This window comes from Xiphophorus couchianus, chromosome 16 (assembly GCF_001444195.1).
Source record: "Xiphophorus couchianus chromosome 16, X_couchianus-1.0, whole genome shotgun sequence".
Taxonomy (NCBI): Eukaryota; Metazoa; Chordata; class Actinopteri; order Cyprinodontiformes; family Poeciliidae; genus Xiphophorus; species Xiphophorus couchianus.
The window spans coordinates 13,052,134-13,065,245 of NC_040243.1; the positions used below are offsets into that span (position 1 = coordinate 13,052,134).

The 13,112-nt window shown below is 37.5% G+C and overlaps 1 protein-coding gene across 9 annotated transcripts in view; it reads left to right on the forward strand.

The window, feature by feature from the left end:
• The window catches only part of cep112 (centrosomal protein 112), a 137,449-nt gene that overhangs the window by 7,674 nt on the left and 116,663 nt on the right, over positions 1-13,112 (forward strand). For 8 of the 9 annotated variants that reach the window (XR_003598669.1, XR_003598668.1, XR_003598670.1 and 5 more), the window contains exons 5-8: positions 3,570-3,654; positions 5,058-5,135; positions 9,748-9,795; positions 9,909-9,974. Coding sequence is in view for 6 of the 9 variants with exons in the window: in XM_028042060.1 (XP_027897861.1) it covers positions 3,570-3,654; positions 5,058-5,135; positions 9,748-9,795; positions 9,909-9,974 (277 nt within the window). In the remaining 3 variants the exon portion in view is untranslated. The remainder of the gene's footprint in view (positions 1-3,569; positions 3,655-5,057; positions 5,136-9,747; positions 9,796-9,908; positions 9,975-13,112) is intronic. The other variant, XM_028042063.1, reaches the window with a different exon arrangement.

Below are 13,112 nucleotides of genomic sequence, written 5' to 3' on the forward strand. Positions count from 1 at the left end.
CATCTGTGTGCTTTCCATCCACATAAGAAAGCTCTTAGGCAGCCCTATTGCCCCCTTCATTCTCCTCAGCTTTTATTTTCTCTATATAACTTTGACAGTTACATTTTATTTGCAGTTAGTTTTTTAATTTGGTATAAGAGTCTCTCATTGCTCTCTTTCGGTCCTTCCTCTGATCTTTCCCGGTGTTAGTTTGTAGAGGAGGGTGTGCTGGGACATTGGGATGTTTGTATCCCAAGGTCAGACTTTTCCTGGGGGTGCTTGAGGCTGAGCCCTGGGCCCGCTGGCTCTGCACCTGGAGGTCAGGCTGGGGCTTGGATGTCAGGTTGCTTTAATCAACCAAGCTGCAGCTTCTCAGGGTTTAGGTGGTGGATGCTCTTGTGTGTGTGTGTGTGTTGCTCTGGCCTGACTTGCCACTGCTTTGATCTGTGGGCCTCAGACTCCAGACATATCTGATTCAATTATCCTCATCCACCTGTTGACTTAGAGGCCTAAAATTGTGAAGCTTGGCCCCCCATCCAAATTTCATAGCTTCATGTGTGTGAGTGTGAACGTGTGCACATGCAGAGAGATAAACAGACTGTGTGAGCACTCAGTACCTTGCCTGTTTTATTTAATATTCCTCATTGAACCAAATTGGTTTTGCGCTCTAAAGTTTTTATACACATAATTCTCAAATAATAAATCATGATATGTTCTGCCAGTCACTTTGAACACTTGCCAGATGTGAAATGTAATAGCTAGAGAGGGAAGCTGGCAAATGTGATGTTTAGTTTTCAACAATTACATTGTTGATTTTTTTTTTTTTTCTCTCTGCAAACCTTATTCATTTGAACTCATGTTCTTACAAAGTTGGCAATAAGGTGTCATGGTCCAGTTTGAGTCCTTCATATTAAAATAATTAGGCCAAATGTCAGACAGCAGAGATCAGAGGGAAGATATGTGGTTCATATGACAGCAGGGGCTCAAACAAGTTTTTATTTAGGTTATTAATTTTAAAAATATCTATTCAAAGCCATCAAACTCAATATAAAATAAATGGCGGTGATCATTCATGACTATTCATAACTAATCCAGAGACGTGAGGCCGTGCAAGAGAATTTACACAATGGCATTTCAAGTACTGCAGCAGTATTTGCATTGTGTGCTGTGCAAATACTTTTCCCACTTTGGCATCATACATGCTTGAAACTAAAATTGAAATTGACTTATTTTCTGACTAATTTGGTTTTCCATTATCAGACTACTGGGAGAACCAGTAGAGCATTTAAACCTTGTTCTCAGATGCTCAGTTTTCCATTCGTGAATAAACTTCACTGTAATGGACTTTATTTTTTTTATATTAATGACCATAAACCTCTTTCCAGATTGCTGGTCAGCAAGAGTTGCTTTTCTCCCTGGTTTTCTGTTATCACAGTGAGGGTGTACTAAGTTTGTCAACCACTGCTTCTCCATTTTGACTTTATTTTTATGAAGTGAAAAATGAAAGTTCGGAATCTATTTTTAACGCTTGGTAAATCTGGAAAACAATGAATCATTTTCATCATGTCCTGACGTGTAAAATTTCTAATTTGTGAAATCATTAAAAATTCAGAAATGTTTACTTCCTGAATTTTTAGTGAGTTCATATTTTGATGTATATTCCTTTAAATGTATATTTTCCCAAAACGTAGGCAAAACTGGCAATTTCAAACAATCATTTCATAGTGTTTGATGATTTGCACCTATAAACCCACATAAATTTGTTTCTTGAGGTGTCATTTGTATCTGGGACATGTAAAGAAATAGATTACAAAGTACCAAGCTGTTCATCTACAATTACATATCAGAATATCTTTCACCACAAATGTTTCAAAAAGTTGCAAATTAAGACTTACACCTTATGTATCTTTTTAATATTAAGACAGCTGTAGATATATTTAGTAGTTGTTTAATGGCTCGTTTGCCAAAACGAACAATAAAAAGACATTTGCAATGTACATAAATATTTATATTATAACACGTTAAGGAGAACCTAATGTACCAAGATAAAAGGAGATGCTATTTTAGAAATGCGTCTTCTAAATATGCATGACTTTAGCTTTTTATGAGTTCCTTTGACAAGTTGTAGCACAACAGATAATTAGGTCACACCATGCAGCACTGCTAGAAGCCTATAATGTAATTATTACACTAACATCACTGTCCATGTATTTACATTACCATTCAAAAATACACTATGTGAAACTTTCCACATTTTGTCACATTACAGCTAGAAACCTTTATTCTAGCCTTTATTCTTTCTGTGATTTTATAAGAAATCCAACAGAGGTATTTTGTAGTTGAGAAGTGTAAGGAAATGGATGCATAGTTTTCAAAATTCATATAAATGAAAATATAACAAGTGTGGTGCGTGTTTGTATGTATCCCCTTGCAGTTGGGCCTGGAAAGTTTTTTTGTACTAGACGTTTACATCTACAGATTGAAGCTTTCATTATCTCTACAACATGATGGTATTTATTCTCTAATTTTCTTTATCAGTCCTTTGAATTACTTCATATTTATTCTAAGATATTTAGGGAACAGGAAGGCACAAGTTATTTAGAGGTGTAGTACATCTGCATGCTAAACAAATTAAAAAGGTTTGAGGAGTAGAGATACTTTTGCAAGGCACTACTACTAGCTCTTAATTTGCTTAAAGCATGTCTAGTAGTACATTATTAGATCACAAGGTCTAATAGTGAACATACTACCACAGATGGAGGATGAATTAAAGCATTATGATATTAATCAATATTAGCTCTTCTAAGATGTAAGTCTTGTTTTGTATAATCCTCACAGTAAGTGCCCTCACAGGTCAACTCTTTTGTTTGATAATGAGATTCAGTGGTCCTTGTACTAAAAAATGTACATAGGCTATACAAGGAAGGAAAAGCCAATGATCTTCTAATAGAGTTCTAATCAATCTCTCTCTGACCCACAAAAAGTGAAGCCATGTCTTTATAAGATGACAGAATATCTTTATTTAATTTTCTTTTACTGTGGCTCCGCATCCGCATTCATTCACTCAGTTATTGTTAGTGGACTAATAACATCTCATGTGCCTGCGTCTAATAAGATTGTTAGCATAGTTATGCCCCTGATGGTTTGTAAGAGTATGTGGGTCTGTGTAATATAAGGGAGTGAGCGCGTGTGTGGGTAGGTAGGCGTGTGGGGGTGGGTGTGTGTGTATCAGCATAGATTTCCTGTAAAGATGCTTACTTTTTTTTTTTTTTTTACACATGACAGACATGATGAGAGACAGTCATTGACGTGTCTGATTGTAAGGGGATGGTTTAAGTCTTAGCCATGCTCACCATGTGTTGTGCATGGAAACTGAGTGAAGAATGGTGTGGACATTTATTGTTCAGATGGGATGGATTGCAGACCACAAACCATGCAACCAGTGCCAGATGTTGATGTGCGCATATGTCAAAGGAGGCTGCCGATGCAAGCCCATTCATATACAAAGGGGAACAGACCGCAGGACTATACACTCACAGACTGTAGGTTATTTTCTTTTCACATGCATTCCTCTAATGTTTCTCTTTCAGGAGGAGACTGTACGAGGAAAAGGTCCTTCCTGAACCCATGTCCTCTAGTTCATTCAAGCTGAGTCCAAGACGAGACTCAAGAATGGTTAGTTTATAATCACTTTCCCAGATGCAAATTATCATTAAAAAAATGTGTTATTTGATGCGTACCTTGCTGTAAAATTGCTTTGAATAGAATACATTAGTAGGTTTTAACGTGAGGGGACGAAGAAGATTTAGCTCTCAGGTTCCATCAGGTGTCTTAAGTATATTTACCACTTTTCATTCATTCCCATTCTGAATAGTGCATGTATATTGGGATCAAGTGTGTGGATTGACAGTATTATGCAAGTTTAGGATGAGCTAAGTTAATTTTTCTGTGACAATCTTGAATTCTTTTGTATTTTTTACATTCAAGAATTAGCTGATTTTCTGGCAGTTAAATTTCAATGCTCTCTGAGCGCCTCCTAATAAGAATAGTATATTAGAACTTTTTTTAATCAACACAATTACCAGGGAGTTGAGTAAACTAGCCTAAAAAACCATTATTGTTGTTGATTAGTTCAGTGTTGCTCTGATGTCTTTGCATGTATTCTGTATTGTTCTTAAAATGAACTGTTAACAAATGCATGACCAAGTCAGTGATGTGATTGTCTAATATCTGCAGCCAGAAATTGTTTAGGAACTTCTTAAATGTATGTTTTAAATTTCTTGTGCCCTACGCAGATTAGGACACTTTGGTTTAAATAGCCAGTGAACTGCATTCCCAGCATTCCTATATGTTGAAATGAAACATTTATCCTGTTTGTCCGAGGTTGAGGCTTGGAAGTCGGATTGCCATTCCAATCAAAAGAGGCACATAATCCTTAGCTATTCCATTCATCTGTTTCTTTGCGCCAGCACTGTCCCGCAGAGGTCCTCCCAAGGTCCACACTCCATCAGATCCTAATCACATTCAACAACATCTCTCAGTTTCCTATTGCTCCTTCAGTTTTATAAGATATTTCCCGTCTTCCTACTTCTGCTGCCCAAGCTTGACTTGAGTAAACCGATCTTGTATCAACAAAAGCCCTGGAACCATTTGAATTATAGTGCATAATAGAGATCCGGAATCCAGCTGTAACAAAAGACAGAAAAAATCTTCAATGTAAGATAGTTTAGCTCTTGGAATGTATTGTTGAACAGATATTATGTAGAGCTGCTGCACATCTGGAGAACTGGATGTTAGAATGAATAGATTGAGCAGAAAAGATAAGACAAATACAGTGTTGTTGGTATTTAAGGAAAGCACAAGACTCTACCATCAACCTATAAACTTGAATAAAAACCATTTGTTTTTTAGAGGCATTATATCAAGTCAGCAGGCTGTGACAAGCTCCATCAGTGCTTTTTGCTTCTTCAGGCTAAAATGCCAATCAAAGTAGTTTCAATAACATCCTCTAGTTTAAATCCCTACTATTTACTTCCATCAAGATCCTGCCATCATTTACCCCGTCTCTTTCTTCTCAGGTGGATGGGATGCTAAAAGCAAATGTGTCTGCTGGCGACAGTGAGTTGGAGACTCGCCTTAACAGCTGGAACCTCGGGGTGAGTCCTTGGGCATGCCGTCAGCATTTTGATTATTGGGGCTCACTGCAGGGACAGAGGTTCAGAAAAACTCAAAAGATGTACAAGACTCAACCAGTACATTTAATTTTATTCTCCTGCAGTTAGTGCTAATGGTGCCAGCATCTGAAAGTCAGTAAAGATGTCTAGTTTTGTTAGGAATCAAAAAAGATTTTTGTCCTTTATTTTCATCAGAATTACTTTTTGTTCATTATGCGTACTAGTGACAAATAGGCCAATGTCGATGCCAGTTTCAGATCTGGGGTTTAATTCACATTAAATTCCAGATCCTATCAATGAACAGATTAATTAAAACAGTTTTTTCCCCCCATGAATTTTTTTTTTAAGATACAGAGCTTGGACTAGTCTGTTCTAATAAAACTAATCTAATAAACTGAGCTTATCTACAAGTTCACATTCGATGTCCAGTTAAAGAAAATCTGTAATTCTGCACACCATTATTACAATTTTAAACTGTTCATGAGCCCTTTATCAATTAGGTATCTGAGGACATGTTCCACATAAGATTCGTTTTTGTTAGAAGTTTTAGTAAACTCATTGGAGCTTGTTGGAATTCTCTTCAATGAAGAAGGACTTTCTGCGTCAAGATTATTTTATTGATCAGAGGATTACCAAGCGATGTATGTCATAATTTTCCCTTGTGTAGTTTGTTATAGGAGCTGATTAAACCCACTGCTGATGGTGCATTTCAATGTGTGAATATAAGCTTTTTACCCAGCCCCGTCTCCTCAATAAAATCTCAACTGACTGCTGCAGGCATATCACAAGGTGTTTTATGGAGGTGGTGCACCTGCAGTTAAAATCTCTATCAGTGTGCTGACATTGAACTCTGTAAATAACACATTTTAGTTACACTCTTTTAGTTTTCTCATACTTTTATTGGTAAGTTCCATAATTAAGCTTTCTACAGTTTTCTCTTTTTTTTCCAAATAACTGTACAAAAACATGACTTGGGTTAATTTCAGCTGAAGTAATGTTTGCAGCGTTAGGAACTGAATGTAGCTGTGAAGCATTCATCAGACCTGTTGATGTCCTGATAGTTGCTTATCTGACAACCCTCAGTTTTTCTTTTACTTTTGTTTCTTTCAGCCCTCTTGTTGTTTTTCAAATGATTATCCTCGTCCAGACTCATCAAAATTTATTGTAAGTTTTTATTTTATTTTATATTTGTTTATTTACATTTGTTTTTGGTCAATAAAATACACGAGGCAACACATTTAGTATAAAGTATATTTTGCCAGATCACTTTCATAATAAGTGGAGGCCATCATACAGACCCTGTAATTGCTATTGACTGAGTGCTTTCAGCAGTACGTTATCAGCCTGCAGAGCACTGACTGACTGAAGCACTCTTAACCGCAGTAGTGCAGTGATATTGAGTTAGCCTTGCTGCCTGGACGCTTTTGAGTAAATAATGAAAAGAGCCTTTTACTTGAGTCCTCTTGAAGTCTCCTCCTTTTGGCATTTCACTGCTATTGTAGGTTGTGAGGGTTGTGTAAACTGTGCAGTGGAAGATGAGTGCACCTGTTTTATCTCTGCCGTCTGCAGAGCTCTAGGTCAGGGCTTGATAAGCAATCTGCCCTCATATGTTTTATTTTTCCTTCTCCTCACCTGCATGACTCCAACTCCCTTTTTCTCTCATTTTGTGCCTTCCTGTTGCCTCAAACTTTCTCCTACATTGCCTACACACAGATATTTTTGCAGAACCCCCACAGCTCTACTTTTTGTAGTCCTTCTCAGTTTCTATCTGATCTCTTCTTGTCTGTCTGTCCGTGAATCTCGGACTCTATAGTCCCCCCTCTCCTCCCTATCCAGTCCTGAGGTAATCTCAGGGATCTGTCTGCAGACGTGAAGCCGCTCACTGCACCGCTCTGCTTTCCACTGTGTTGAAACACTGATAAGAAGCATTGCTTGGCAACACTCCCCCAAGCCTGCATCTTTCAAATCAACAGATGTTCCTTCACACACAAACACACACGCACAAACCCTGCTCAAGTTTTATGGATGCACGGCTTCAAAGTGCTCATCTCCTACGAAATTTCAGCAGAGCCAAGCATCGCTCTATCTGGAACATCTTTCACTTTCATTTAGATGTTCTGAAGCAGGCTATATTGGTTTGCCATTCATTTCCACTTTAATGGAATATAGTCAGTTTAGTGTATCATGGAAACCATATGCAAAAGTTGTAGAAGACTGTGACATTACATACAACAAAACATCAAACTCTTAATGCGTGACATGTAAGCCACTCAAAATGGAAATAGTGATAGTCTCCAACTTTAACGTAGCAAAAAGTTTATGTTGATTTATCAAGTCAGAATGAGGTCAAAAGGAAGTTGCTTGGAGACTATATGTGATAAAAGTTTGTTTTTTGTCATAAGTAGATTGCTACTTGTGACAAAAATTGTACTTCTGTTAAATGATGGAATTAGATGACGGAATTTGTACTCCTGTTCTGACTGGCATTGCTACTCTTATGTGCCTGAGTGTATGTGAGCTTGAATTCAAGCATTGCTGCAGTAAATAGAAATTGACGGAAGTCTAATTTTTCAACACAATCACTCTGTTTTTACTTAAAAAAATAGATTAACCTGGAAACATTGTCTGTCATACCCCTCAAATATATAAATTTATGTCTCTCTGAATGTTTCATTCAAAGAATGACATGTTGTTTTCTCTTTAAGCTAATTCTGCATATGTGGTGGTTAAAAAAGGAAGTCTGAAATGTTGTTTTAGACAGAGAAAAAAAGCTGCAGTTGTATGTAAGTTTTGTAAGTACAAATTCAGGAGGAAACTTTGGAGAGTTTCTTGATTTATTTCTTGAAGCAGCCTGATGATACTGTATTAAGAGACATTTCACACTGACAAAGGACACATAAGAAGCAAAAAACATAACAAAACAATACATTTTCTTACCAATTTAAAAAAATAGATAGTTTTATTTTATTATTGTATTATGCTCACAAATAACCATACATAGTGTAGTGCCTTTATATTTTGAAGAGGTTTGGCTCCAAAAGTGGATCTAAAAAGGTATTTTTTGCTTGGAAAAACAATAGACTGATTTATTTTTATTTTGTACTTTTTAGTGTTTTTAATTTTTTATGTCTGAACCATAGTTGCCCTTTCAAATTTCAGTTTAGTTTCTTTGTTGGAGCATCATTTAATCTCAAACAGGAGTTAGCTCGTACAGCTGTGAAATCAGTGTTCTGTTTAAAAGAAATATAAAAAGAATGTATTTTTTTTATGCATCTCCTTTAGTTTAGGGTGAAATTAGTTTGATATCAGCAGATGTGCTTCAATGTTGAGTCCTTGTGATTATTCCCTGTCTGTTTCCTTACAAACATTCAGAGGCATACGTATACAAGAAGTCCAAGTTTAGGGTGACACTGTGCCAAGACAACACCACATGATTTAGTCTGCATGTCCTCTTTGCCCTGTGGCCCGTGCTCAATCAAACCTGATGACTGGCTGTTTGTGGGTATAAAAAGAAACCCCATTTTAGGTTTCATGCTACGCATCAGTTTGTAAAAATACATATTTTTTTCCTTCATCATGCCTGATCCAGCTGCGTTTGACTGTTTACAACACGCACAGTGGAGCTGTTTGCAGATCTTGTGCATGTATGGCCGTAATAATTTTAACCAAATGGTTCCGGTTTAAGCTGAGTAGATGTCAGTGAGGCAGAGCTGCTTTCCTTTTATTGTGAATCTCTCACCCTGAAGCAACAGATTGTGACTTTATCCTGGCACTATAGCTGCAGCTTTTTAAACTCCCAAGTCCCTAAATTCTCTCAGGTCATGTTCCCTCATCTCCCATTCATTCAGGATTAGCTTTGTGTGGGTAGCGCCATCTTAATGCATCGATTCCCCTTTTTTACAACATTGAATTGAATCCCATTATTTTCTCCTGTTCCCACTCTGTCTTTTTGTTTTGGAGATTAGCCTTGGAAGTCATTGCCGTCATTTTGAGATTTAGGTTCTTACTTTGAAAGGCTGTGATGTCCATGTTAGATGTGAGCCCCCACAGATGGCCCTAAAGCATCAGAAAGAATATCTGTATGATGATATTTTTGCAGCTTGTGTCACAGTTAGCGAACCTTATTGATGTAAAGCCACTAATGTCACATGGACTGTGACCCGCTTACTTTCAGGTGGTTAACCTGCTTACACTTTTCAGTCCTCTCTGCTTCATACTGTAAGCAAAGAGCATGCCGAGTCAGTGTTTGGCAGGGATGTATACACATTGGCCTCCATGTGATGGTAAACAGAGTGGGAATAGCTTACAGATTAGCGGTCTTCAGTGTTGACAAAAGGGACAGCAGAAGGGGAGCTGAGAGCGGAAACAGAGCTGGCCACACACACAAAGCCTTGAAGTTGCACGACGGTTCTGTCTCTCTAAACAGACAGGAGTTGACGGAAGAGACTTCAGCCACAAAACTGGGCTTTGATGTGCTTTCCACATTGTTTATGGCAAACTCACTGCCAGGGATAGATTCTGGTCGTTTTAGGGCTTTGTTAGGAGAGGCTTAGGAGAAAGAGAACTCTGAATGTGTTTCTGTTTGCTTTTTCAGATTGAAAACCCCAGGTATTTGAGAGAGAAGCCCAGCCCCTTGTCACCAGTAAGTTGTCAAGGGTCCTTTGTTGTTTATTTGTTGCTTGGGGAAAATTAAATGTTGTCTTTGAGCTCTTCTATCTTTTCATCACCTCAGTGTTCTCCCTTTTGTCTCTGTAGATTTTAAAGTCAACCATTGAGACGAATAGCACCTTTGCCATTGATCATGGTCTACAAAGCAAAGAGGTACGCAGCTGAATATAGTTAAACCTGAAAAATGCCCAACCCAACTTTTTCTTGTTTTGTCACATTATGACCTCAAACCTCAAGAATTAGCTCTCCATTTAAAAATCTACTTTTATAATCTGTTCTTTATGAAAGAGTGGCAAAGAGAGGTCATTGTTGCCCAAATAAATTCTATTTGGTAAAAGTAAATATGTGGAGGTTGTGCTCTGTTGAGATGAAGCCAAACATTAACTTTCTTTCTCTTTTCTGGCCATCTGGACGAAACCGAGCTTTGTGTTAAACTACAACACATTTCTCTGAACAGAATATCCCTGTAAAATGTGGTGCCTGCGTCATGTTTTATAGAGAAGCTTTTCTGAAATAGGAGCAAGGAACCTGGTCAAAGTTATTGAGAAGATGGATAGATTTAAATATAGTGAAATGAAAAGAAAAGCCTTAGGTGTGTCAAATAAGTATTAACGTACATCATGGCGGCATCGTCATGTACTTTTCCTCAGCAGGGATGGATATCCTGAAAGAAGACTTGTTAAGGTTTGCAAAAGACTTAAGACTGAGGTGTGGAGGTCCACTTTCCAGACAACAGCCCCAAACACAGATGTATTCATGTATTAAAGGCATTAGGTCACGCTGAAAATCAAATGAGAATATGAGGCAAGACCATAAAATAGATGTTCTCAGATTGTCTTCAGCCAATCTGACTGTTTTTGTCCAATTTTCTAAAGAAGAATAGGCAAAACATTTCCCTTTTTAGATGTGCAAATCTGGTAAAGCCATACCCCGAAACACTTTTAGCTGTAATTGCTGCAGAGTTCTACAAAGTGTTGACTGAAGGGTGAATAAAAATACTTTATACATGGTTTTCCTTTTAATTCACAATTTTGAATCTCTAACAAAGTACATTTAGCATTTTTCTTTTAATATGTCTGTCATCCATTTGTGACATTTGTTGAAAGTTGGTGAGTTGTTTTTTCTTTAATGTCTTTTGCTTAATATTATTTTAAGTTTGTGACTCCCTGCTCTTTTAGTTTTGGTTACTTGTTTTTATTGTCTTGCCTTTGATTGATATCTTAGAAGTGAGGGTCACTGCACTTATTAGGAAGGCCTAAAGAGAGACTTGTATTCAATTTAGTTGATAGCTAGAATCAGTTTTCAGAGCAGTGGTTACAGTATTGCATAGCCCAGAGTGTTTTCCGTGACCAAATAAACTTGAATGAATGAAAAATATGTGGTAGAGATGTGACAAAATATGTTAAGGTTCTGTACATTTCCTTCCATTGCCTTTTTCTATGTAGCATGCTTTATATTTATATGATTATATAGAAACAAGAATAACACATTGACAAGTCAAACCCAAACCTGCCTGCTTTAAGGTGTAAGATACCCCAGTCATTTATAAACACCCAAAATACATGGCTTATACTGGTGGAATGGCCAATTCCCTAAGAAGACAGAAATATTGCCAGCTTCCTCTGATGACTCTCTTTCTTTCCGTATGTGGATTTAAGCAGAAAATCCTATTCTGAAAGCTTGCTTTGAAGTCCCGTCTGACCCTCCCCAACTCTCCCAAACCTCCAGTCATTCCTTCTACCAAGCACCTTAAACGCAGCGTTAAATATAAAACTGAGCATGACTTGTATGTAACCATTATGGTTTTTAGTGGCTGCTGCAGGCGCTTTGACTACTCTGATGGATGCAGGTGTGGGGAGGGGTTCGTGGATATATAGACACACAGGACATTGTTAAGAGGTGTTCATTACATCCCAGAGCATTGTTCACGGTGTGTGCTTTAACCTAGAACAGCAAGGCATGGTGTCTGTACACTGATGCATCTTAGCCACTGGAAAACAAAAAAATTAGAGCAACTTCTGCCATTTGATTGTATCTTAGACTGCCTGAGTGGCTCAATATTGATGAATGTAATGGGAATGTTTACCTTACACTGATTGCATGCAACACTTGTGGGTTTACACCTGTGTAATGTAATTCTATTCAGTATTTCAATCCTTTTGCAAATTGGCTGTGAAGCTTATGAACTGCTTTCATGCCCTTTATAAAAGTTTTGGGTCATGATGCTTTGAGTGAGTGGTGTCCAAAATGTTTCCATGAGGGCCAAAATTATAAAGTAAACATCACTTAATTTCTGGCGACTTTTTGATTTGATCTTCTCAGTAATAACTTGAATATGTGTATTTAAATTACTTTTTAATAACCAAACCCCCCAGCCTTGACCTTAAACAGGTATAAGTTGGGATAGTGTGCAGACAAAAGTGAGCTTGTTAATTTTGCTGGCGGTTTTGCATTTACTCTGACAGCAAAGGTTATGTTCGGCAGTTCTTGGAAAAATTTCGATGAGCATTTGGCCTGAACCCGTAAACGAACTTGGGCCAGGGTTTGTTTTTCCAAGGACCCGTTACCAGTGTGGAATAGGGTGACGTGTTACTGATGCAAATGAGCTGTGTCTTGTTTTCACACTTTCATCCTGTTTGCCGAAACCAGTAGTAAAAACATGTGAATATCCAAAATAAAGACAGCTATGTTACTCAACCATGAGTTGAGGAACAGCTCAGATTTACTCTGTAAACAAGCTGTATTCAAATACAATCTTTTCCATTTTACAACTTCAGAAACTACTTTTTAAAGCACAAAGTGGTTTCAGTATGACAACAGCTGGTATATTTAGCAAAAAAAAAAAAAAAATCACAATTTTCTCAGAAATGTATGAGGTTTTTTTCTCTCTTTCTGCTCTGGTGACTTGTTCCTGGCTTTCCTGTAGCATGTCATAGATTATTTCGTTGTGTCACTAACATTGTAACAAGCAACGTTTTTTTTTTTTTTTATCTGACTAAAAATTTCATCCTACAAAGTACAAAAATTGATTACTGATCAGATTTGTCCCATAACAGAATTATGTTTGGGGCTTTGGATAAAATCATTGAGCCGCAATTGGTCCATGGACTGCACTTTGGACACCCCTTCTTTATGGTTCCAAAAGAGCTAAAATATGGGACTGGTGTGATAAAGCCTTCAATACAAGCAGACCACCGTTTTCAAGTAGAAACTGGTGTTTCACTTCTATTGATGCAAAATGCAACCAAAATTTCAAGCTTTTCCAAAGAGCTAATGAAAAACATCAGGATG